The following is a 27270-nucleotide window of genomic DNA, read 5'->3' as shown; positions in this document are numbered from 1 at the left end:
GATTCCTCTTACCGAATTAGAGTTACGCATCGGACACCGTGATATTCCAAATCGGGGATCGATGTATATAGTTTAGATTTAAATGACCAAGTAGACTATTTTTAAAACATTTCCAAATCTGCTCTAAACGAGAATGATAAGAACAGAAGGCGAGAACGAAGAAAGGAAGAAACTGCGGAAAATTTTTCCCATAATCTTCGAATCTCAGCTTAAACCATAATCGTCGATGCATAAAATTTGCCTATAGCCTTGAAAAAGCTCTCGAAACGTCTTTAATTGCCAACGTGGATGCAAAGTTCGATGAAATTTCCTTCTCGTCCATCGATGGGCTACGCTGACTAATAATGAAATCGCACTTTTCCCTCCAGTTTAATATTCGAGTTAATTTCCACTGCTTAATCTTCCCTGCATCACCCCGTTCGCCCGTTAAATCTTCGATCCATTAATCTTTTCGGTGCTGAGAGGGGGGCGGAGGGTAATTCTCGTCCGAGAGGAACCTTAACGCACCATTAAAACTTCGACACGTAATTACGCCATTCGCGAGCCCGTGCAACTTCTTAAAAGGGGTCTTCGTCCATCGTAAATTAGTTACGTGGACCGACCGAACCTTGCGATCTCTCGGAATTAAGAGATCGACCATCGTTGCTCAGATCGCTGGATCAGCAAGTTTTTGCTCGTAGGTTTATGCGTGGACTCGCATAGCTCTGAATTTAAAGGGTTACACAGCTCTGAGCGCACGAAGATTTTCTTGGTACACGTTAACTGGATTTCATTTGAGAGCTACGAGGCAGAATACGATAAATCGGATTATTCTTTGCGGAGGATTTTACAATTTTTACAAAAGTTATCCTTTTATCTGGTTTCGAAGCTGAATCGTTTCGTTCTCTTGGTAACTTTAAAAATATCGCTTGTTATAATATCAAGTAGAAGATACAGCGTTTAGAACGTTTCTAATATCGACCGCACCTTTTGTTTTTACAAAATTTCGTCGATTTATACAAACTATTTTTACGCGACTTATATCTTTGCACGTACAATGCAATTAGCGTATATCGTGGCAGCATATGCGGAATAATCTTCGCTAATGGAAAAGCTTCACCCATGTGAACTCGTGTTGGAACACGCAACGTAAAACGCAGAGAAACGGTAGTAACTGCGACCCAGCGATCGAATGGGAGCAGAAAACGATCAGTCGGTGCAATTGCATCGCTTTAATCGGGCAAAAGGAAAGCATCGGTTAACGGAGGAGTCATCGATGCACGACTCGCGCTGGTAATAACACGGTAAAATCCTGTGATCTGCGTGGCCAGAAATTAACTTGATTGGATGTAAACACGATATCGCTGCACGAAACGATCGGACTCGTTGCGCCAGTATACTGGCTGATCATCGCCGTCCAGTCTACTGCCAACAAAATTACGGCTATGGAAAAGCTATAGCCTGTACTTGGCGCTTAAATAGCGATGCGCGTCGATATTACACGAAACCGACGAGAAAAATCGGTCCGCGAAATAATTTCCGAAGATTCGTTAACGTTGTCGAAGTTTTTCTCTGAAACTGGCGTAAAGCATCGGTGGCTAAAACGGAGACGTGACGCGGTGTTTTATAATCATTCGACGACAATCGTTTAACCGATCGAATTAGTACAGGTGATTACTTTTTTGATTTTTAGAATCACCGTTTTACGCGACATTCTGTATAGTTTGCAGATATATTATAACACGTTAAATACGCGATTAGTAAACTTGTAAATTTAATGGTAAAAGAATTGCAAACGGTAGTATTTGATTTGTACAGAAAGCAAATACCTGTTACGAAAACCTATTATCTCAAGCAATGACATCTTCGCTTTTTACGTCCTATCCTTCTTCGTAAAAGAAGCAGACCTATATTTCCATCAAATTCTCCGTCGATTCTTGACACACTGCTGAGCGTGCAATAACCCAGATACACCGAAATCCTTTCAAGCGAATAGAATCTCTGTTCCGCGACGATTCTCGAGACACGATCGGCCATTGTGCGTGCCTAATACGGCCACGGCCGAAGGTTTCGGACGCATCGATTTATGCTAATCGCTTTAACTCGTCCCAACTTTAGACGTGCTGCCGCACACGCTAATTTCTCGTTAACGACGCGGCCAAATAGAGAGACGAGAGTCGGTTTAGCGGTTGGTAATTCGACCGGAGCCTAATGGCCGATTCGGTGAAAATGTAGTCGACATGTTGGTTGATGACACGCCCGTGGCTTCGCTCTAACGCGATTACAGCCTTGTTCTTGTCACGGGTCCTGTTTAACCTTCCTCCTGTCCTTTTTGACGAATCGGATGCTTGTCGGCCGATAATCGCGTCAAATATTTCAGTTTTATACATGTACTGCGCGATAAAATGGTCACGCTTCTTACGATCCTTGTGTCATCTTTCTACGAGATCTTCTATTCTCGTTAATTAATCGTCTTCTGCGATCTCTTTTTATTTTCAACGCTCGTTGAGCGTTGTTAACCCAACGATATTTTAAATCCATGGAACAACGATATATATCAGCTTAAGTGCTTCGACGTTCTTTATGTCGTTTCGAATCAGTGAAAAAGATCTCGCTTTAATTAACCAAGAACATTTGCTTGTCTATTTCAGGTCGATCTGAAGCCTCTGCGGGAAGCGACGATCGCCGTCCCGACTCCGAAGATCTCCGAGAAGCGGAAGGCGGAGGAAGCCGACGCCAGCAAGGACTTGAAAAAGGTAAGCCACTTGACAGCCCTATCGACTCTTTAAAAACGAACGAAAGAAAAGAACAGGAAGAGATTCACCGACTCGATCATACACTTTGCAAGCAAAAAAGGTAACGACTTCGTAAAACTTCGAAATCTTCGTTTTTCGCTTTTGCTCTGACAATTTTGTTCTGAGAATTACGTAACTAGTAGTACTAAAAGGAAAAGAAAAGGAAACGGTGAAACACAGAGACGTTAATGTACGAGGCAGCTCGAGCTCTGTCTATTTTCAAACATCGGAGCATGGATGATGCCAGCTCCTTAGCCGTCGAAATTTCGGTAGACGCGAAACCAAGCGCTATATTTCATCCGCTCGCCAGGGCATCTCGGTCGTTTCTCGTGGAATATCGACGAGCGGAGAGAGAGCATCCTGGCGCCGTGACGGGCCACGTCCTCATTAATCCACAACGGCCAGTCGTCATTAACGAAATAAACGGCCGTGAACCTTGCCGCTTTTGAAATTCGACGTTGTACCGTCGTTCCATCATCCAGGAACCTCGTTCAGGGAGATTCGCCCCGATCCGACCGAGTCACTCCAGTTCGTACTGCTTCTTTTTCTTTCTTTCTTTCGGTGGATGTACTTCTTCCTTCTCTCTTCTTTCTTACTATTTTTAATTATCCTCCCCCGAATCTTTCTGTATTTATGTAACGTTTTAGCGGTAAGCGTGGAAGTTAACTCTCTTGAAAAGGATTTTCCTTTTTAACGATACGATATAGTATGGACTATGATATATTTCAATCTGAAAACAGGATATACATCTGCAATAAGAAATTGCATTCTCTTAAAGATACCGTCAATAGTGAAACGGTCGAAACGAGAATTAAATTAGAATCGGCAAGATGTTTGTACGATTCTGTGCACGTCGGTCGTATCGAAAGACGTATTTCGAATCACAGTTTCTCGAGGCAAGTACAATGAAGTTCTAATGCTAAATCGACGTGGTGAATTTCTGACGAGTGCCGCTGACGCTGACTGAGCACCAAGGGTGCTCAAACAGAACAGTTTTCGAGGATATACGTAGGTTCAGGTATTTAACTTGGAGAGGAGCCCTCGGTTACTGCGCGTGTTTAACTTTCCACAAACTTAAACTCCCTGCAACGAAAAAGTTACTCTACCGATGAGAAATGTACAGAGCATCGTAGAAAAAGAATCTACAGTTTGTAAGCTTATAGTACTGTAATCGCTATATACATAGTTGGGAAGATCTTCACATACTCTGCTCTTACTAATGCAAGGTACTGCTAGAAATCTAAACGAAGAAATAAATACGGTACCGTGTAACGTTATTTAATTACATAAGCTTACAAAGTCTTAGATCTTTTTTGCGGCTCCTTTGTTCCTCGTTCCTATGTTCCTAAAGAAAAAGAAACAGGGAAAGATAATACATAAATTTTCTTGAGGGAAGTTAGTTGATTTAAATCGCTCGAGTCACAAATGTATTGCGCGAGACAAACAGGGGAGAACGATAGAATGGAGTTGGACAGGAGCCACGTGAATTTATTTGGAGTTTCGGCGTACGCGTTCTACGTAGATTAATGGCGGATTAACAAAGTGTTCCCAGGCAGACGGAGTGGTCTCGGTTAAGACTCTAAGCGCTACCTTGAGCAATTAATTTCGAGTGGATCTTGTGAACCGGCGCCGTAGCAAACTTCCTCCGGCATTGGAAAAAAAAAAGAAAAAAAAACAAACAAACAACCGGCGGTAAATTATCCACTCCGCGCCCACTATTTCCCTTGGAGCAATTACGTCAAAATTAGTAAAACACCATGATCAAAGGATATATGGAGTTGCTGCTCTGAGAAAAATCTCTCCGTTTGTTTGCTTAACGTAAGTTGTCGATTGATCTTCGTAATCGTTGTATACCGTACTATATTACCCATTTTTATGCCGATACGAAACATCTGTGATTCGATAAATCATAGAAATTTCTAATTAACTCGCCAGCTGAAACTTTAGTTTTGCCGATATCGTTTACGTACCGGATCGTCCAAGTCCATGCAGCTTTTTTCTAGGTTTTTGTAGTTTAAAATATCTCCCCAAAATTGCCGAATATTCTTCCAAGTTTCCGGAATATCATCCAAGAGTTTTTATCGTCACGTGTTAGGAAAGATTAAAAAAAATGTATGGAGAAAATAGAAAATTACTTAAAACTGTTGGTCGAAGACGATTCAGTATGCGGATGATGAATCCTTTTAAACGAAAGGACATTCGGCCCATTTATTTGTTAAAGAAGCAGAAATTTTCATGCTTTGAGTATAAAACGAGATGATATGTTTACAGTATCGCGATTCGTTATCGCATCTGGAGATAGATGATCGAGACTATGCGATTCGAAAAATTCAATCGTTGATACCGGAGAAAATATAAGCGGAGAGGAAGAATTAAGAACTTTGTTTTACAGCTTGTTTCGAATTCTCCGATAGATATTTCAAGTTTCCTTTCAAACTCTCTGTATGGTTTATTCTATCGCTTTATGTTCTTCCAATATGCCCAGCAAATTTTTGAAGAAACGATTTTTCTTCCTCGAAAACAAGGACATAAGAGAAAGTACAGCAGAGTTTTCTTCCTATCGAAAAAGGAATAAAAGAACAAGTTAGAGGCAAAGTTTGCGGAATCGAAGGACGCTCGCGCCCGTTAACACGCCGAAAATGCGGCACGTATACGGCCGTGGAGAAGCTCTGGTGCAGCTCGTTGCCGCCTGTTGCTGTGCTACGTCGCCGCTATCCAGACGTCGTCGGCAGAAAAATACGGTAATCCGTCGAGAAAGCATGAAAATCGGGCTACGTTAAATAAAACACGAGCGAGATATCGGATCGCGCTCTGGTTACACGCTTTTATTCTATTGACGCCTTAATGACGATAAGCTGCCACTTTTAAATAAAAGAGCACGATGGATGCAACGTTTTTAATATTTTACTTGTTTGGAACAACGATCTTATATAGTTGCGAGTTTGCAGTTGGAATAAAAAGAAAGATTTTACTCTTTAGGTATTTCAGGCTTTGAAAGTTTGCAACTTTGAGGATTGAACAATTTGAAAATTCACAAATTTGATAATCTGATTATTTGAACATTCGAGTGCTTGAAAACTGAAAAACTGAAGCATCCAAAGATCGAGTTTCTCCATCGAACAAATAGGTAAAACAAAAATTGTCTGCTTCATACGCCGATCGATGTAATCGTCAGAAACACGGCAAAGTGAATTATAGGACAGTGGGAAGATCCTTTTAACGCAGCGGTTTATAAACTGGTACGCGCGTGGTATTTGAGCTTGTTAGGGAGAGGAACTTTGTCCTTTCACGGTTGAAAGGAAGTTCGGAAGAAAGGAGGTTCGAGGACACGCCTAAATGGCAGGATGTCGGGCAAGATTTCGGTGCCACCAAAGAAACCTTTGAGAGAAACCTTTAAGGGAGAGAGTTGCTGCCAAAGAGAAAGGAAAGAGTAATTCCTCGAGAACTGGTAAGCTTCCAGTGACTTTGATATCCTCTTAGGCTGTTTGATACTTACCTTTTACATAATCTCTTCTTATCGATTTTTGCGATCCGTGAAACATCGTTTACAGGAAGCTTTTTGACAAAATTAAAAGGCAAAGCTTCGATGAAAAGAATCGGAGACAAAAATTTCATTACGATCTGGCGATTTTATTACAAGTTGAGACTTTACGCGACGTTCTTCCGGACGATTGTCAATCTTTCGAAAACAGGTTGAAACAAAGGTTTGATCTACGTTCGATTTAAACCACGAACAAGTGGAAATAACAGGATTTTGAAGAACGTTACGATAAAAATCGACCGTATCTAAATCGAAATTTCGATTTACGACCGCGCTATGTCGTTTCCACCTGCCTTACACATTCGATCCTCGTTCTAACGCTTCGGAGAGAGGAAAGAGAAGAAACAAAGAAAAAGGACAGCTTTAACTCGATCCCTCGATGCTAAGATTCTCCACTCGCATTATCTGTCTCGCCTACCTAAGAGGGAGGAAAAGAGAAAAAGGAAGGATCTTATGATAAGACGAAGCAGGAAGGAAAAGTCGAAGGTGGGTAAAGCCTAAATGGCGAATGGGGCGGCCTCGGAATTCACGAGGGTGGAAGTAGAGAAGGCCCGAGGCAACGAGTACGGCGTGGTCGATGTGGAAAGGAGACATTGACTTGCAGACAGAAAGCGTGACTGGTGGTGGCAGGGAGATGGTCGAGGGGTGGCTCGAGGGCCGGTCGATACAGCCGAAAGTCCAGAACACGGGGCCGAGTGGCGCGAAAATTCGTGCAGATGGAAACATAAGTCGGCCGTGTGGAACGGCAACGCAGCCGAGGGTGGTTTCTTGCTCTCCTTTTTCTACCACCTCCGCTTCTTTTCGTTTATTTGCCGGTCCCGCAACTTCTGAAAGTCGAGTCTTTTAACATCGTATCGCGTTTGGAACACGGAACGGTTTATCCCGCGATCGAACGTGCTGTTTTCTCTTTTCTGTTCATTCTTTTTTACCTTCTCTCTTTCTCTCTGGTTCCCTTTTGTTTCTTTTGCTGGGCGAGAGCTAGCGCACGAAGGGAAATATTAACAAAGTCGAGAGAGAAAGAGAGAGTATTCGTTCCTAGTAGAGTGTCGAGGATTTCCTACGTTGGTTCGAGTTTTTCAGGATATTTCTGAATACGGCACTGAGAATTTTGCGCCATTGAACGTAATAACTTCTTCAGCTAGGAATTCCCCATTTACTCTATACGTCATTTCCTTTCTGCCAAGAATAGATTACATAATGTACTTGCATTGACATTGGTACGTTTTCATTGATCGTTTCATCGTTATTCCGCGATTAATTTTCCAATTACAGAAGTTTCTAATCAAGGAACGAGCCGACTGAAAGAATAAATAGGTATATTAAACGAGCTAAGAATTAAAGCATCGTTTATCGTAGCCCTGTTCAACGGACCTGATCCGAACGTTTCATCGGCATGGTCGATATCGAATCTACCGACGCTGTTTCCTGTGATTATGCAGAGCCCTGATTAACTTCGCACCCCTGCCCGGCCGCTAATGTAAATTTAATTGCCATTTAAACGTTACCATCGGCGGGCCGATTCTAACACGACAGGACGAGCTCCCTGTGAAATAGAACGAGCAACGTTAATTCACGGTCGCACGAGCTCGTTAAATTAAATTTGTCGCTGACCAAGTGGCCGAGCTGTACCGTTTGATCATCGTTGCCTGGACACTGGAACACGGCTAGAATTTGGAAAAATCGGATCAACATCGACATCGAGCTCTACCTGGCATTCGATCGAGGTTTATCCGCGACGAGAACTTCCCCGAATTCGTTTCGACCTGGAGCATGGATATTGCGCAATGTTCCAAGCGTATCAAGAATTACCATACAGTTGCGTCGCCTGTTAATGGAATTCTAAATGGCTAGAGACAACGAGACCGAGATTATCCGCGTACGAAGCTTAAAAGCAATTTTTGGAGGATTTTTGATCTTGATATTTTTTGAACGTTCGCGAATTTGAGAGGGTGCTTTTGTCGTTTAATCGAACAACAAGCCGAAAATGTTAACGATATACGTACAAACAATGGAAATCAATCGATATTATTGGTGGAATATGCAAGAGCTTTTCGATTATGTTGTTTCTATTACTCGACGTAATAGTATCGATCGGTCCTCGAACAGAATTGTTTGCACGTCGCGATTTCGTGTTACGCGACCGACCAATCGGATTTACATGGGTCGATGTTTCGACTAATTATTGTCTTAATTAAAACACGTATAAGCGAGATGTTCGTTGTCGAGAGCACACAGGCTCTCGAATATTAGGATCCATTAACGTAATGCGCCGTTTGTTCCCGGTGTGCGAAAATCGCGCATCCGGACGTCGTTCCGAGCCTTTAATTATCGCGCTGATTAACAGATATTAATACGAGCCAAGCCATGATTTTCACGGGCCTTGTAATGGCTGTCGACGTGATCAACGATTTTAATAGAATGGATATTTAGGAGCGCAAGCTAGCAGGGACGCGTTTAGATTAAGTGCAATTTTATTCGTCGATAAAACGCGCTCTATTACTTTGTTTTTTATAGTATACGATGAGGCAGAAATTGTTTTTTTAATCGACTAATGTTTTTAGACGTAAAGCGAAGTTTGCTTCGATATCGATAATTTCAATGTATCGGATAACGAGACGCTGGAAAATTTGATGAAATATGCCAGGACTGTATCGTAAAATATCTTCCTATCTTTTTTTTTTTTTTTTTTTTTTTTTTAATAGAAAGTCAGAAGTATGAGGCACCAGCTAGATTGAAATCGATTAAACGTTAATTAATTATGCTTATTAAATGAAGCTGCGCCAGTTAAGCGGATTATGATCCCAAAGTAAATTCGTCCCGGGAAAATTTTTAATTAATTCGTCTGGACGTTTAATGGATTCCGCGAAATTCACCGACCCGGCTGAATGGTAAATTTCAAAAATGCCTCTGACAATTCTTCTCGAGTCCATTTTTTCTCCCTTTTCCTGTTTTCCTTCCTGTCTTTTTCCATTTCTTTCTCTTTTTGGTCTTATAGCGGCGATACGAATCTCGTGAAAAGACCTCGCCGCTGGTATAAATGGTTCCACCTATAAATGGCGTAATCGTACCTGAAAAAAAATACACGGCAGCACGTATATTTCTCCAGTGATTCTAACGCGGAAGGAACTTGGAAATAGGAAAGAGGGAATTTTTCACAAATTCAGTTATTACATCTGTTCTTACGTGACATGGATTTTATATCGATGTGAACAACTTCGGTTAACGGAAAACAATTTCGATTAACGTATCCAGGCACGATCAGCGGTTTCTTGAAAATGTTACAGAAATAATGCAGAAGCGCGTCATTCCTCTAAACTCCAAGCTTTGTCATTCGCGCAATCTTAAATGAAACAAGAAAGACAAGTATGGTCACGTTGGATCGTGTGCTTCCGTCACGAATAGGAGCATTTCGCCGCGGGAGAACGAGAATGAAAGAATTATTGGCACGGGATCGAAGAGAGAATTAATGTCGGCCACGGGTAAATTTATTTCGGCCGACCGAGCGGCGCAACTCGGCTGCTATAATTGAAGGCTGGCCGCGCGCTGGAACACAACGCCGCTTTGCTTGGTTCACGCGAAACAAAGGGAAGATTGTTCCGTTCTGCTCGGGTTTGTCAGACCGCAGCTTCGAGCCGGAAATGGTCGCGACGCGTCACGATCCTCCGTGTTTGTCTTCGTTTGTTTTTTCCCGTGTTTTTCGACTTTTTTTCTCTCTTTTTTTTTTGGTTTTTCCGCGGTAGAGACAGAGGAGATGTTTCGTTTTAGCGAAATTTCGCTCGTTTATAGCGCTCGATTGTTTGGCATTTCTAGTTCGAATTGTATTACATTATTGCTGTATCGCATTTTTAGCGTTTTCATACTTTTTAAACGTAATAAATTCCTCCGTACGTTCGCTACCGATATTTAACCTCGTTTCCTTCGGTTTGCAATTTTATCCTCAATTTAACGTGATAATTAGCATTGATACTGTATGATTAATATACATACACTACCGCTCACAATTATGTAAACACTTTGGACGATTTGTATTAATAATGCATGAACAACATTCGTCGAAAGTTATTCAAATGTATGAATTAATGGCAAAATAATTATCACAAGTACGTAATATTATCTACCTGTATGTCATGTTCTTGTGAAAATAGCCGAAGAAAATTATCAAGTTTAAATTATTTGTTTTAAAATTATATTTGTTAACGCGCCCACGGCTTTTAAATATTATTACTAGAATTTTGCAGAATTTTTCTCTACCTAATCCATAGCATGAAAATTAAACGAGCTGAGGATAAAAAAAAGCTTCTTAAACGACAAAACTGATGTTTGAAATTTTCAAATGCTAATTTTATTATCGCATATTTTAACTTTTAAAGGTAAATTTTATCATATTACCATATTCTTATATCGTTTCTATCCGTTCTATTCTATTTACCGCGTTAAATACCAAAAGCCACTAGAACGCGGATTCAATGGCTGACCACATCGGTCACTATCTACTGAACGACTAACTGCGGTTGATAAATCCCGTTGCAAATTATTACACTGTCTTATCTTCGATGAACGCTCCAATATTTTCGTCCTTTTGCCCACAATTTCCAAATTCTCGTCCATTTCCTACGGATCTTCTTCTTCTTCTTCTCATTTTGTCCCAGATAGAAGAATTTATGACAGCGAATACGTTATTAACTCCACCACGGACTTTTCAAACTATCCGATCTAATTGTGCTTTCGTTCGGCTTAAAGAGAAATCTGTTTTTAGCACAAAACTCAATTCGGTAGATTTTTATCGATATCGGGGCATTTTTTCAATTCGAAAAGAGTGTAATTAGGTCGGAAATAGTTTAAGAAGTTTCTTTCGATGGATAAATTTTATGATATTATTCTCTTGGTACTTTTCTTAATCTTCTCGATTGTAATGAAACATTGTGAAAAAAGGAACAAGCGTGTGAATATTTTTCAGCGATATTACACTTAAAACGACAAATTATCCAATCCAATTTCCTTCAAATTATTCGTTATTCCGACACCTTGAAACCGATCACCTCGAACGCTTCTTTCCAGAAACGAACGCCACGATCACCTTTGCCCAAAGTCCGCCCTGAAAATTAACCATTGCTAAAAGATGGAACGCTCCCTGGGCGGGAGCTCGAACGATCCTCTGCCCCTTCGATCCTCGTTCATTTTCTCTGGCTCGAGTTTCCGGTGGCCATGTGTCAGGCACCGATCACGAGGTATACGGTTCACTTATCTACGTTCTTTCTTGCAGGCGAAATTGGAAACGAAAGCTTTGAAAGCGAAGAGGCCAGGATTCACAGACGAACGGTACAATGAAACCAGTTATTACGTGGAGAACGGTCAGTATGCCCTCCGTTTTACGTTTAAACCCGGTATACACTATCGTTAACAAGTTTCGAATTACGTACTACGTATTCCACGGGAATTTCAAATAAGAATTCTGAAAAACCTATCTTTTGAAACGAACTTGATTCGGAATTTTTCTTTTTAAATTTGATCGAGGCGAAGGATACTGTTATCGTCGATATTTGCGGTATTAATTTTGGAAATCAGTAGGTGACACGGACGGAGGAGGTGCAATTGGAAAAGTAGTTGCAAGTTTTTGTAGCGTAGCTACGATGTTTCCAAAAGACGACTGCAGTCGTTGCAGATTAAAAGAATAATTATGTTTTAGAATATCCGCTTGCAGTAATAAAAAAATTTGCTCGGTGTATCGAATGTTAATTAAGGATTAACTAAAGCAAAAATTGAATTATTTTGGAACGTATCGTATTTCGGTTAATTCACGAGCGAACCGATATTATCCGATAAATCGTTTCCTGAAAACTGCGTCGTGTGTGAGTGTGTCCCTTCGGGGGGCCATTAGACGTTACATGTATCAGCAATTAACAGTTAACGCACGGATTTATGACGGTCGATCGTCGATCAACAGCGTCGCTGGCGGTCAATTAGACATAGATTGACGATTAGACGATGCGTGTGAATCGGTAACTCTATTTTATCGGTAAACGCGCACGGCGTTCTGTTATATCGCGTTGATCTGCGTTTCGATCGTACAACGGATCGTGAGAATATACAATCGATTGGTTGTATGACGTGTATCCGAGGATTGGAGCAGTTTGTTAGATTAGTACAAGGGTAGTTTCTCGATAATTCGTCGTTCGATCCAACAAGTGGCGAGAAGAGAGAAATTCTTTTAAACAATTGCTAAAAGATCTTGAATCGATCGTCAGCGAAGACGATTGGCAAAATAAGCACCTTCGAGTACAGCGTGTGAGTTAGCGAGACAGCCTATAGCCATTTGACAGATATTCGTTTGTCAGATATTTAAAAATGGCAGTATGCCGTGTTGTATATACCATTCCACGCGTGACGCCACGACGTGTAACGTCGCGAAGCTTGCAGGTATGAGATAGCTCGATCCCGGGCAGGGTCGATGAAAACGAAAACACCGAAAGAGCTTTTCCCCTCGACCCTTTTTCCCTTCGTGCTATTCGATTTCGTTGGCATTGTGAACCACGTCGACTAACTCGCTGGTGCCGGCAAACGAGAGACAGCAGTTGGGATCATTGTTCGAATCATAGCCATTCGCGGGATTATCCGCGATTACTTGATGAACAGAGAGAGAGTCGGTAAAGGCTGCAGTTACCGTTGTAAGGTCGTCGAGAATGCAGATGAAGCGATTAACGCGTATCGTTCCCTCTTTTTCATCGCTTTTCCAATCCTTTCTTTTCCGATGAAAGATAAAAAAAGGATGGAAATAACATCGTATTTAACAGGTTTCGTATTTTCTATCGTTGTGACAGCGTCGTTGAAACGCCAGATTATCGAGGAATCTTTGATAGTTTTGTTTATTCGAGCGATTCTTCGTTGGTCGTTAACGGGAAACGCGAATTAATTCAAAGAGCTTTGCACGCGGCGTTCGCCAAGAGGATCAGAAAGTTACCCCCTTTCGCTTTGCGATATCGCGAAGAACAAAGAGAAAAGGAGTTCCAGCGAAACCGATACTCGTGGCTGTAGTCGAAAGTATGGATGACTTTCAGGATGGTAGCAGGATTAGGTGCCCATGAACAGCTGAAATCTCTGGCACTATGGCAGCTATTAGAGCTTGCAATTTATTCCTTTCCACGGTTTATCGTATTGTCCGTTTAAATAGCCACCGTTTGAGAACCAAGTGGGACTAATTAGCCGGAGAGAGAGAGGACCTTGTACGAACTAAACGCTGTTATCCTACGTTGACTCGTTTTGTCGTAAATATGTTGAGAGACAGAGAGTGAGAAACGAGAAGAGCGAGTGAGACATAGCAGAGTATTTTACAAAATTCATATATAAAAAAAGCGCTATTCGTAGCATGCCTCGCGTTTTTACAACGCGTCTATAAGATTCGACGATTCGCTGGAAATTTAAAGTTTAGTAACTCGTTAGTAATTTGATTGTCGTCAATATGGATCGTAAATAATGTCAAGCATTGCTCCGAACGAGCAATTGTAAAAGATGATCGGGACAACTCGTGGCCATTTAACCGGGCAACAATGGCCATAGGGTAAACAAAGGTTTCCTCTTTCGTTAGTCGGCGAACTTCACAATTAAATGAAAGTGTACTTCCCTTATCGAGTGGCAGCAACAATAAACTCTTTGCAAGAAACCGACGACGTTCTTTCAACGATACTGGCGAACGTTAATTAAAAAGCCGGTTACAGCTACTGTCTCGGTTAGACACGCGACTAATCAATCGATTTCACCGCACGAGGCCGTTTATCGAGAGTTTATTAAGCAGAAATAGGTGTATAGGTATGGATCGTGGACTGTAAACGAATCTGCAGCCGGAATCGGTGGAACGAGTCGACGAAGTCGATTTATCGAGTGTCAATACGTTCGGTAATTAAAGTAGTTGCTCGCGGCGATGGCTGCCTCTGTGTTTCCAGCCAACGTGCCGCATTATCGACGTTCCACGGGAATCGTTTGATAGACGAACACTGATAGGCGGCTATGGCTATGCTCATTAGTGGAAATAACGTTTACTCGTCGATAACGAAGAACGTTGTGAGAAGGAGCGAAAGGAATGTCGAAAATGTTGAAGTAACTACTTCAAGAAAAATTCTACATCTTTATTTATTTATTTGTATAACCTGCAGATTGCTATTACGCAGAAATATTCTAAATAAGGAGCGGTGTACATTGTTGTACTCTTGAGTATACATTATGTTTTGGGTTGCAAGATCTAGGAACAAAGCAACTAATTAAACAGATTTCTATTTATGTTCCTTGTAGCCTCTAGCCAAGGCTATAAGATTAACTTTTTTGGTAACGTCCTTTTGCTATAAATATACGAACGTGCTTTCTATCATTCCATCGTCTAGTAACGCTAAGAGAGTAAGGATCTGAATCAGCATAAACTTATACATTATACTTCTAATTATTTCAATATATTTTTCTATTACATATTCATCCACTCGTCTTTCAATCTGTCAACCTCAACCTCAACAGAAGATACGATTCCTGAGGCTCTCTCGATATTCGTATCCTCCAAAGAAGATAAACGAGGCGAAGACGAAGATTCTCGTTAATAACGATCTCTTTTCAGAGATAGAACCGCCGAATATACATACTATGTACGATAATAGAGCTGCAAGGATATTCTTACGAAGAAGTTTAAGGCATATCGTGATTTCTTCAACGATTTCTTCGGAAAATCTAAATTGCCTGTTTCTCTTGAAACAGCCGTATATCTTACGTCCAATGTATCAGAGGAGTAACGGAGAACGTAGATAATATTGGAAGAGCTTGCGATATTTTATTCATTAAAACGGTATTAACCTTTACGTCCGAAGGAGACTTTCTTGCGTTTAACGAGTTCTTACGCTATTATACAGGATATCTTTAGTAATTGGACCGACCACGATTCTTTTTCAAGAAAAATTAGGAAAGGATGATAGAAACGATTAGACGAGGATAATAAAATGTATAGTTAAATGGAGATAAGTAACGTCCTTTGTTAGAACGTTTTCGAGTAATGGACGTTACGAAATAGAGTTTTAAAGTTTCATGCCAAGCAACCAAATTTCAGTTATAAAATACATCAAAGATGGATTCGAGTAGCTAAATATTCCTGCTCCTATCTTGCTTTCTGAGAAATCCTTTAATCTTCTTTCTACCTTCTGGAAGGATAAGTTGTGCCACCACTTAGAGCCAAAGTTCCACGAACTTTCTCAGACTTCTTGTCGGTCTTTTACTCAAAAAGGACCGATAAATCTTTGCGTTTTCCAATATCGATCGACTCTATAAGAATACTTGTTTCCATCGCGATGTTTCCATTAAAGATATTGCAAAGTAGCAAACGAACTTTTCCTGTTTCGAATAAATACATCTCGATTTCGAAACTGATCGATTTTTCGCCGTCGAGTTTGCGGATATAATAGTCTGCGGATATTTACGATAAATTCATTTCTTTATGGACACGATTGAAAAAATACTTTGACTTCTGGCTAACGTTACCAAGGTTATACCACTTCTGTATCAACGTTGGATCTCAGGGGCAAGCTTTCTGTCGTTAAGTACAAACAAAAACAAATAAAGCTGTATCTATATAAATAAAAGTATAGCGAAAAATATATTTTCTCAGAACTCTGCGTATTTTCATGAAGTAACTGTAGAACGTATTCGGTCTTATTCCTGCCATTGAGAACGCGATTTGGCGAGCAATTCCGCGGGAAATCGGTGGAAGTTGGTGGCGAGACCACGTTGGTAGCGTTCGATATCTATCGATTGCCTGTTCGGTTCGTTATAGCGAGTTTCAGTGGCGAATTCGCGATAACGGGAACAGCGTTAGTCGTGGCGGAGTGAAAAGGAAAGGGTGGTGTGCGCGAAGGCACGTAAGGATTCGAGTGTCTGAGAGAACACAGAGAGCTGACTAGAGCAAAGAGAGGAAAGAGGGGGAAGGATCGCGAAGACGAAGGGAAACGAAGAGAAGAGAAGGTAGACGAGAGAATCGATCGAATATTTAGACCTACTGGCATATCGACAACCGATATCTGCTCCACATTCGAATAATAGACTCGCACGGCTGACGACGTGCTGCCGGAGCATCCTCCAGTTCCTCCTCCAACGAAACAAAGACCTATTAATGCCACTCGAAAGACACACGCCCACCGGCGTGCTTCTCCTCCGATTCTCGATGGACGTCCCCTTAACGCGAGAAACGCATTCCATTACCGGAGACTTGTGACACGGCCAACCAATATTCCCAACGAGTATTCCGTTCCATCTCTCTGTCTTCCCTGTATACGCTTTCGTTGCGCTCCGTATACTCTTGGCTACGGAGTTTCGATTCGTCGATAGCCAAATCAAAGAGAAACACGAGTCTCCCATTCTAAAATAACTTTGAATATCGTCGTATTCAGTTTATCGAATTCATCTTCTTTTTCTAAATAATCGTCGATATCGAATAATCCATCTTAATTTCCATCCTCCTATCAAATTTCAGTCCAGCTCTCTAACCTCAAAACCATCCCAAATACACTCGGATCGTTGAGCTTATTCGTTTCTCCATTAACCTATCGTCTCCGATAATCCGTCTCAATTTTCATCGTTAAACCCCGACAAACGAACGAACAAAGACTCGTCTCTGCATTTCTAAAACACTGACAAACTACGACAAGCAAACAAACTACGAGACCACGGAGCTCGCCAAGCAAGATTCTCGCGACAATTAAGTCGACCCCTGGGTCGTATCGAATCTTCGGACCTGGGTCACATCGAAGGGACCGTTACCCGAGCTACGTTGATGCAACGTTCACGCCACTCGGGGGTCATAGCGAAACGATCAGCCCGACATCGCTGATACCCGTGTATACAACGAAGATAGAGGGGTGGAGCTTCTACGTGATTCAAATCTAGATCCGATCCTATCTCTCGGTTGGAGGAGCCAAGAGTACGCTATTGGCTAGAGGAATCCTTGGCTCACGGTATACTTCGGCTATCTTTCTCTTCCTCTCCACCCTCTATAACTCCTTCTCTTCGCATCTACTCTGTTTCCTCCCTTCCACCCTTTTCCACCCTTTTTGGCCTCTCCACTCCTTTTAGAAAATCTTCTTCGTTCAACGAAGTCTTCTTCATTCCCGGAAGATCGAAGAAGGTTTCGAGTTAGCAGGTGGCTATAGAACGTTGTATTTTTGTGTCTCTGTGAATGTTCCGGGTCTTCTTTCGTTCTTCTATCCTCGTATATACCGGTTACAGAAATGCTATTCTTTCGTCTCATAGGCCGTTTCCAGAATCTTGAGAAGCCGAGACAAAACGGTTTTATTGGCTCGCGAAGATCTCGCCGTCTTAAGACCCGTTTCTCCCCTCGTTTCTCTTTTTCCTCTTTTTTTCTTCTCACGCTGGAAAGCCGCTGGAGAACAGATTCGCCTTCATCGTGGTTATGGTATTTATATGTAATTCGTATTACGGCGATGTTGATCGTTTCCGACGTGGGATAAATTATTTCGTGGATTGTTTTATAAGATCTTCGCGGTGGTTGGAAGTTGTGTCTTCCTAAGGATGATATTCTCTTTCGTTTTTAAATGTTTCTTATCGTATTCTATTATCGTATTAACGAAGACCCCCGGAAGTCAAACTCGTGGACAAAGCTTTTTACAAAGTTTTTAGTTTTATCAAGCGAGTAATCGGTATACCGATCAAACACGCTCGATGTACTTGATATATTACTGTACGCAGTGGTGTCTGAAAACCGTGACTTTAAAGTATCTTTTCGCCTGTTCTGTGGGAAGAACCCCTAGCCATTATTACTGGCTCTGTCACTGGAGTACAATGATGTAGAGAAACTCTTTCTTTCAACCTTTTCTTGTTATTAAAGTAGGACAGGTAGGCGAGGGCCTGTCACACATCGTAAAAACTGTGACAAGAAGCTCCTGGTTGTAGATATACAAGGTATCTCTCGAAGCTTGGTTCATTGTACATACAACCCTAGCCAAAATACACTTTGTTAAAGACGACGTATATTTCAGGAAGTACAATTTTTAAACATCCATCCTCTTAACGAACACGGTCGACATACTTTTTATCGTATAATTTTAGACTTATCAAAATCAATTTTCGTCTCTATTTCGTCAAAATTTCAATATAGTAACCTTCTTGTTAAATATTTATCGTCGTTGCTATTAAATATAAATCTGAAACTATCAAATACTTGTCAAGTCGTCATACTTTTTATTTCGTTATTTTAAATTCACTAAAATTATTTTCCATCCCTGATACAAGAAAGACATTTTCGACTAAAATTTCCAAGGAAAAATGAACTTTCCCAATCCTTCGTCCGTCATATCGATCGATAGGTGATTTACGAAACAGTCAATGGAATAAATTCGCGAATTCACGTTTTCACCCCTTCCGTGTTTGCTTCGCTCTCCCCTTGGCTATATCTTTTTCTTGGTCGGCTTTGCGTCTCAAACGACTTTCGAATCGAGGAAAAAATATTTCTCCAACCACCCCCGTCGTTTCTTAATCTCTTTCTCTCTGCGGTTGTTACTGTACTCCCGGGAACTCTTGACTATCGCGACGATCATTATCGTCTTCTTCGTTCGACGAATCAAGTTCTCCTCGGGCGACCGGAGACGATCCGCGACTTTGCGGCCTGGTTTTACATGCCAGACGATTTCCTACTTCTTCCCTTTGACGTGACTCGATTCGTCGCTCTGCAAAGAAAAATTACTCTGTCGAAACTTGTTCCTTTTTCTTGCGTGTTCTCTTCTATACTTCTTTCTTCTCTTTCTGTTCTATCACAATAAAAATTTCACTAGATAGAAATTGCAGCGAAGAGTATCCGGAACATTTTAACGATAACGTTGAAATTTTTAGTGGAAAGACGTAGCGCGAGATATCTACGTCGGCCGCCATTTCGATCTTCCATTAGATCTTGAGAAAATGTCTCATTAACAGGATTCCCCGGGTGGGCCCATCGCGCTGTCACGCGGATCATCGCCGAGACGCACGCGAGTTCGCCTGTAATCTCGATCTATCCACGTCCGCCAGTAAATTCGAGGCTTCTGTCTGCCGTGTATAATTCGCAGTGAGATAAGATTACGGGCTGCGGAGGGTGGCAGGGGGTGTACAAGACACCGTAGATAGATACAGAGCCGCGATTTAGCGTGCTAGTAATGATACGTTGCGAGAAAGCGTTCTCTCCACTCTTCCTCGCGATTCCTCGATAACGCGTGAGAATATTAATGATGCTCGCCTGATTCGCCAACGTATCTGCTGATTCTCACTGACTCGTGACTGATAATTCAACGTTGAAATACGCTGGATGATTGCACCTCCATCTTCTTCTATTTACTTTTAAATCATTTTACGTTGTCATCTTTTCTTTCGCGATCGGTCAGCGAAACGTTGTTCGAACTTAGTCTAATTATTTAAACGAAAACTAGATCCATTTCTGAAATATTTCTCGTTGTAAATAATTTTATTTGATCGTTTCGCGTCCTCCAATTGACGATAGATAACGAAACATTGCTGCGATGATTTTTCACTTTACATATATGCGTGTGTTCGTGATGTGATTCTGCTGTTTTATCATATTTATTATTCTCGTACTTTTATTCTTGTGTTTTTAATTTTTTGAATATTTTTATTTTTCGAAATTTCGAGTGTACAACGGGTAAATACGCGTAATTTGATTAGCTAAACCCGCCTGTATATGTTTAAATTGCATCGTGTTTGACCAGTCGTGTTTGGCTTTGGTATTTCGGTTGGGGAAATACAGCGCATGGTAAAATGTGGCTCGTTCGAAATGGCATAAGTTTATGATTTGAAAATGATAACGATTTTCACGAGCTACTTGTATTTTCTGCGAGAATATTGGTTGAACAAATTGCGTTGAATAATCGATACGCTCTATTGAAAACCATGGTGATTCTGTCTGATCGCATACTGGGATTTTCTACTTAAGAGCCACTCTGCTAAATCAATATCAATATAATTCAATTTCCCCGTGTTTATTTCGAAATATTTCTACTGTCCATGTTTCCTATCGATTATATCTTTACCTTTTAACAATTGTATACTAATTTCCAAAACTATTAATTAAAATTTTAGTCTAGAAAATAAATTTCCGCGAATATTCGCGAAATACGTTTAAAATCTGACAGAAAATAATCAACGCAGCATCCTACGAACAATTGTGCAAGATTATTTCGTAAGAGACGCGTAAACCCGTAAAACTCTTTTGCTCTAAAGGCATAAAGTTACAAAATAGCGCGATCTATCTAGCGATGCTTGAAGGTATAAAAAGAAAGAAACCTGTATACCCTTAATAAATTCACTTTGCCCGCAGCTTGGTTTCGCGAATGCTCGTTTATCCGTGAGTTTTACGACAGGATCGAGCTCATTACACGACTAGATACGGCGCATGAATGCACGAAGAGTTCCCTTCAAGTTCAGTTTAGGAGATATCATCTGGTCGGCGGTGGCGATCCGATAAAGATCGTTCCGCGCTCTCCCCTCTGTGTTCTCTCGCGCGATAACGCTTATACCGCTGTACAATCCGATATTTAAGCAGACAACGAGACGAATAATACAGTACGAGAGACAGTGACGTTGAGCGGATTGGTGTGAACGTAGGAAAAATTGCGTTTCAGAGCGGACATTTCATAGGGTAGCGAGGGAAAAGAATTATTTCTGAAATCCATGCTGGATTTTTCGCGAAGAGTTTTGTCAGCGAGTTTCTTCAAAATTGAAAATATGGTAAATATCGTTTTTACTCGAGAGAAACAATTTAGATCGGCGAAACAAAAATTTATTCCGCATTTTACATCTTTTAATCACTTTGCGATTAACCTTCCATTAAACACGCAAGGAAGGGAAAGATCGGAACAAATTGAAAATTCGAAACATCCGCAAGGATGGATATTTCATACGGCGTGTCCGTGTTATTTACGCGAAATGCAAATGACGTTGCGTTTCAGCCTCACCCTCCAAGCAAACTACGATCGTTCGTGTTACGGGAACGAGAAAGGGAGAGAGAGAGGAAAAGAGAGAGGGAGAGTTAACGGGTAAACGAAAAATACCGAATTTCCATATCCACGAGGCATGATTGGAGGGTCAGGCGAAGGTGCATTCGCCGGCGTCTCGATAACGACCGACACAAATATTTAACGATATCTCTCGCGGTCGGTCCATGAATTTCGCAGACGTGGACGATTATTCTCGTTTGGTCGAGAGGTTGAATATTCCACCGTAGTCGAATATCCCTGCAAACTTGTTTGCGACGCGTATTATTTAGACGATCGTTTGATTATCGGTGCTCAATGGATCGACTCGCGAGAAGTTCCTCAACCATTCGGTATTCTTTCATTCCACTCGGAGTATCTTCGCTCCTTAATCCTGTAGATGTTTCAAAATGTCATTTTCGTTAGAATGTGCTATATATAAAATATAGTTGGAACTCGGATGATATTAGGTCGTCCGAAAAGTTTCTTTCGTTTCATGAGGAAATAATAGACGCGCAACGTTTATTGTTTTATATTATTTTGTAAAATTACTGTATTTTAATTGTTACTTTACTTAATTTTAATAATTACTTTGTATTATTTGTCGTGCACTGTTGTAAAAAACAGGTTTGCGAAAGAAAGACACTTAAATATTAACTTAAATATTATAATATTAATATTTACAAGTACCTCCTCTGTAGAATTTTATACACGCGAAACGTTAAAAATTGTTTCCTCAGAAACGATCGCAGACATTCGCTTGAATTTTTCTCTAAATCAAATGGTCCCGAGACCAATCTTCTAGAGTGCGATAAGATTTGAGTACCTCTAAGAGATGGAAATGCCAACATTCTTTACGCGTTATTTACAATAACCGACTAAATAGATTTCATCAACGTGTAAAGATCTATCTGGAAACTCGTAGTTGTTTAAAAAATAATTACCTAATGCAATTTCCTAATTGTTCGATTATTTCCAAACACGACATTTTCCAAGTGACCTCACCTAATACGTTCTTGCAACCGGGTCGGAAAATTTTCCATTAGCCGGTGCAATCGAATAGCATCGGCAGTTGCGTTTTGCTTCGACTATACAGTAATGTGTACTTCGATTTTCAATACGAGAAACTGGGTAATTCTAATACGTTACTAGTGACTTAAATTAATTAATTGGTCCATTGATAAAAATACATTGGCTCGCTCAAAGAGTTTAAACCAGCGCGAATATTTGAAACTCGGCAAAGCCTGGAGTAAAATTTTGGAGTAAGTCTTCTTTCGTCGCGAAGTCATATACGCGAGAGAAAATTTATTTTCACGCGGAATAAGAAAAAATCGAATAACGTACTATAGCTTTTCTTTTCTTTTTTTTTTTTGCTTCATCATGGCGACGCTTGTAGTTTCTTCTTTTTTCTTTCTATTCTTTTTTTATTTCTCGTTTGCGAAAGGAATAAAAGTATCGATAGGATAGATCGGGAATAAAATTGAAGGCAGTGGCAATGAGGTTCGTTAGAAGTCGTAAAGCACGACTGGCATTTGCATGAACAGGATGGAAAAAATCGCGGCGGTCTCACGCACACCTCTTGGGTTCGATTTGCCACTACCGCGAATAGATCGCTGATAACCGATACATGGAACAGCGTATATTTCTGATTGGTACCAGGAAACGCTGGCTACCTTTCCGGAAGTATAATTTGAAAGAGTGTCGTTAGCTACATCGACTGCGATCTACACGAAGATTTATGATCGATCGGTAAACGGAGCTCGTTATTACGTAATCGTCTATCGCGTTTTCCAGCTTTCATTAATTGCTGTTTAACAGTTTAAAGTATCATTTTTCCCTTTGTGAAACGACGATGCCGACGTTTTATAATATTCGTTATTGCATTTAGAAGATAAAACGAACGTCTATGTTTGGTTTCCACTTATTCGATCGTGTTTATAAAAATAAGTATCGCGGTGAACCACAATTTTTGAAAATTAAATTAATCAAACAATCGGATTTCTACGATAGAAATTTATCTATTAATATTATCCGAATCTCGGAGCATGTAGAATTCCCTCGTAAATCTCCACCGGGCACATCGAAATTGTTCAGCGTATGATGTTTCAGACGTTTCAGCATTTATCATCCCCAAACTATCTAGATAGGCGTGTTAACAATGTCCCTCTGGAAGGGTGTTAATTGCATAGCCGCTTTAGAGGAGAGTACATTCCAGTCCCAGATACTCCAGTCTTTGTTGTCCCTTATTGCGTACATCTTGCCGTGCGACATTATCGATCAACAATTTGGATGGTCAATGGGTCGTCCGTGAATTTGCACGCTTCACGCTGCTCGGTAAATTCATGCTTAGTGCATCCACGTTCCGCTCTGTTCAATACCACCTATTGATATTTCTCTACCCAAACATTTACCCCTATTCCACTCGAACAGTCTTTCATTTCTATTTTTATTTAAAGTTAATTTACATAAAACTTGCTTGCTTGAAGTCTGCGGATTGAAAATTCTCCATCGTTCTACTTAAAACTCTTTTGTAGATATATATGTAGTATCTAAATAGTCTAAAGCAAGGATAAGAAAGGATGTTTTATTTGAAGTTAAGTTTAGTTTTATTTTAACAAGCAATACCCAATACAAAAACTGATTACAATATCCTCGTACGTTTTATTTTAACGCTCGCCTCCCAACTTCTGTCTTCTCAGGTCAAAAAAATGCTGACCCTCAACCCTCGCATCCTTCTCTCAATCCTTTACTCATTTAGCTTTGACGTCACCAAGGCATACGCTCTTACTTACACAAAGGATATAATCTAGCAAACGCGAGGATGGTACCCCGCTGGGAGTAGCCACCTACATGATAATATAACTGCTAAAAAATTCGACCTAATGTCCAGAATGGACAAATTGTGAATATTAAGAAATAAATAAATAAATAAAAAACTCTTACTTACATTCTCTCTCTCTTTCTCTCTTCCCCAGCACTCTTACGATTCTTAGTTTATACCTCAAATTTACAACTTATACTATCCCGAGAAACTCGAACTTAAATATATATAATAGACCAAGCGTATACCCCTCTCTTTTTTTTTATATTACATATATGAACGAAGAATTTAATTTATTTATATGCATAATTGGTAAGATTATTATATTCACGAATATACATATGAATTCTTTGTAATGTACGATTTAAAATGAGATAAAAACGCTTAAAGGCTTTAATAATTTCCTAATAATTATCAAGCTTTTTTACTCATTGAATTTATCATGAATGCCCCAGTGCTCATGAACGAACGCTGCGATCGCCAAAGGCTTAAAAATGTTTCCCCAACTCGATTAACAACTTATTCTATTTTTATTTTACCATATAGGTAATGCATAAGTAATGTAACGAAGTTAGCAGGCGCCATTCGAAATTTCTCCTCCGTCAATCGAACGTATCGGAATATTCGCGTTGATTGGCCCGAAATTACGATTTACAACATTACAAAATTTCCAACAAGGGATTATAAAACAGGAGATACAACGGCGAATGGCGATGAAATTTGCATCGCGACAACTCGCCGTTCGATACAAATTCACTGGCCGTGCCTGATCGATGAAATACGCCTGACGATGTGCAATCGCACACTCGACTACGCACGCCGCATTGTTTCGGGGAGATTCACCCCGACTACCCCCGTGCATTCTGCTCTGAATTATACATCGGTGATCCTTGATAAAAAAAGAAAACCCATCCACCGATCGAATTTCTCGTGACTCGACAGAAATATCGCCAAGGGATTTGCGTTTCGTTGTCCATGGGACGTACGAAGAAAGGTACTGCGTGTAAAAGAAAATTGGCAAGTGGAACGCACTTATAATGGCTCGCAAGAGTATTTGAACTGTTACTATAGAAAACTCTCATGTACATGTTGTATGTGTTATAGAAAGTATTTTCGAATTTCATTAGCATTGCGATGAGAGACGATTGTTCCGAATCTCGTGTATCTAAAAAGTTTTGAATCGTAGCTGGAATGTTCGCTTCGTCCGTCTTACTCGTCGAATGTAGTATAGCTTTATCGTTATTTATCGTCGTCTTTACAAAACTGATTCGAAAGACGTAGACAGGAGATAAAATACTCTAAACGTTTGTAACAGCTATTCGAAGGAATTCGTTATTGGGGAAGATATTTTCCAGAAGAATTTTTCAGAAAGGGCTTGTCGATGAAGCACGAGCAGAACAGAAGGAAAGGAGAAAAGAAAATGGTTAGATCAGAGGATAAAGAACAATTATCTGGCCTAATCGGCGGATACGCCGCAATTGTTGGACAATTGGTGAATGTTCATGGAAGGTAACGGCAGATGGTTCTCGTTGGTTGACCAGATGAGGTCCTTGAGCGATATAGCAGTCGGTTTGTTCGGACTGCAATCGGTTACATTGGAGGTCAGAATGTAGGTGGGTAAAGTCGATAGTCGTTGAAGTCTTCTTCTAAGTTTCTGCGAAGTTGAAAAATTACTTTGCGCGAAAGTTTTTTTAGTAGATCGAGATATCTTAGGTCTTCGACTAGAATGCCACCTTAACATAACTATCTCAGCATGGCATATATAGACACGTTCAACAGATGCCAGTAGCTGTAAAATTAAATAATTTAGATTCGCTATGGTTCATCTATGGTCCAACGACATCGATAGGAACTTAGCCATTACTGAAATAAATAGCAGGACCATTTAGATTTTTCTATTTATATTTCACTTACGAAGATACCCACCGTTTTAAAATCATTCAACAGTCCAAACATCCATCAAACTTCGATACCACTGGAACATTTACTCCCCTGCAGCGTCGAACGTCCAAACCCCCACAGAGCAATTCGGCCAGCAAGCCAGACCAGCCCTAGAAACGCTCCACAATCGACCAGTAAATATCCGCAGGCCCGTAAAACATTGGTCTCCCAAACGCTAGATATATCTTCCGCTACCCAACATATTACCAACCATCGAACAACGAGGACATACCGGTATACGTACGTGTCTGTCCCATGGATCGCGTCGATTAGTAACAGTTTCGGTAATTACAGCACGAAAAGTAGCATGTATCTCACGTTCGCTCTAATGAATTTCGTGAATGTGCATGGTAGGATAGGTCTTGAGTCTTCTATTATTTGAGAAAGGTGAAGGTGAGGGAGAAATAGAGGGTTGGCTGTCGGACGACGAAAAGCGTTTCCCTCCGTAGCTGCTCGGAAACTTCGCCAGTTTCCTCGAAGAGTGGAGGCTCAACTCGCGTCGCAATGGAGGACGATGCATTGTCTCCTCGACGATCTCTTCTCTATCCCACTTTTCCCTCCTGTTTCCGACTACCGCGACGGAAGGTTCCCCGTCGTGATCGTCAGCGACGATCTCTCTCCAGGAGGAGAAGCTTCGGGATCCCCTTCTCTCTGCACGCTAGCGGTGACGACGGTTTTCGCGCCTCTTGGCACGTTTCACGCTCGCCGCGTAATCCAGACCCTCGTGCTGGAGTGTTCTGGCCCCGCTAAAGCCTGTTCTCCTCTTTCCTCTTTCCCCTTTCCCCTTTCCCCTTCGTCGCTCACCACCATCTGGTTCTTTATTTCGTCAAGGGTGACCGTGTGGGTGCTTCTTAACGCGCGAATCGTGCTCGATTTCGCAGCCATCCTCTTCTATCCTTCTGTCTTTCCCTTTCTTTCGCTCTTTTTGTCTCTTTCGGTTTTGTTCTCTTTTATTCTAGATTCGCTGCTCAAAGGAATCGTGAATCAAATTCCGAACTGCATAGACGATGGTCGAGGCTTATAACGTTATATCGTTCGAAAGAGAGCTAAAGCGTAAACCAGGCTTATGACACGCTCGAGGACAATCGCTTCTTCAGAAGCAGAATTCAGCTCTTGTTCCTGCCTCTTGGATTTGGAACAATTTATTCGTAGAATAAATAGTTCGGTTCGAAGATTTTACACCGTCTATCGTCATCT

General features: G+C 40.9%; 2 protein-coding genes across 12 annotated transcripts in view; both read left to right on the top strand.

The window, feature by feature from the left end:
* Positions 1-27270, top strand: part of LOC126917663 (glucose dehydrogenase [FAD, quinone]) — a 199052-nt gene that overhangs the window by 133279 nt on the left and 38503 nt on the right. The gene's annotated exons all lie outside the window — the stretch shown is intronic.
* The window catches only part of LOC126917667 (pseudouridylate synthase RPUSD2-like), a 171019-nt gene that overhangs the window by 105709 nt on the left and 38040 nt on the right, over positions 1-27270 (top strand). For all 3 annotated transcript variants that reach the window (XM_050724815.1, XM_050724816.1, XM_050724817.1), the window contains exons 3-4: positions 2631-2735; positions 11579-11666. In XM_050724815.1, coding sequence (XP_050580772.1) covers positions 2631-2735; positions 11579-11666 — 193 coding nt within the window. The remainder of the gene's footprint in view (positions 1-2630; positions 2736-11578; positions 11667-27270) is intronic.

This window comes from Bombus affinis, chromosome 6 (genome assembly GCF_024516045.1).
Source record: "Bombus affinis isolate iyBomAffi1 chromosome 6, iyBomAffi1.2, whole genome shotgun sequence".
In the NCBI taxonomy this organism is placed as follows: Eukaryota; Metazoa; Arthropoda; class Insecta; order Hymenoptera; family Apidae; genus Bombus; species Bombus affinis.
This window is presented reverse-complemented; position numbering and strand designations above follow the sequence as displayed.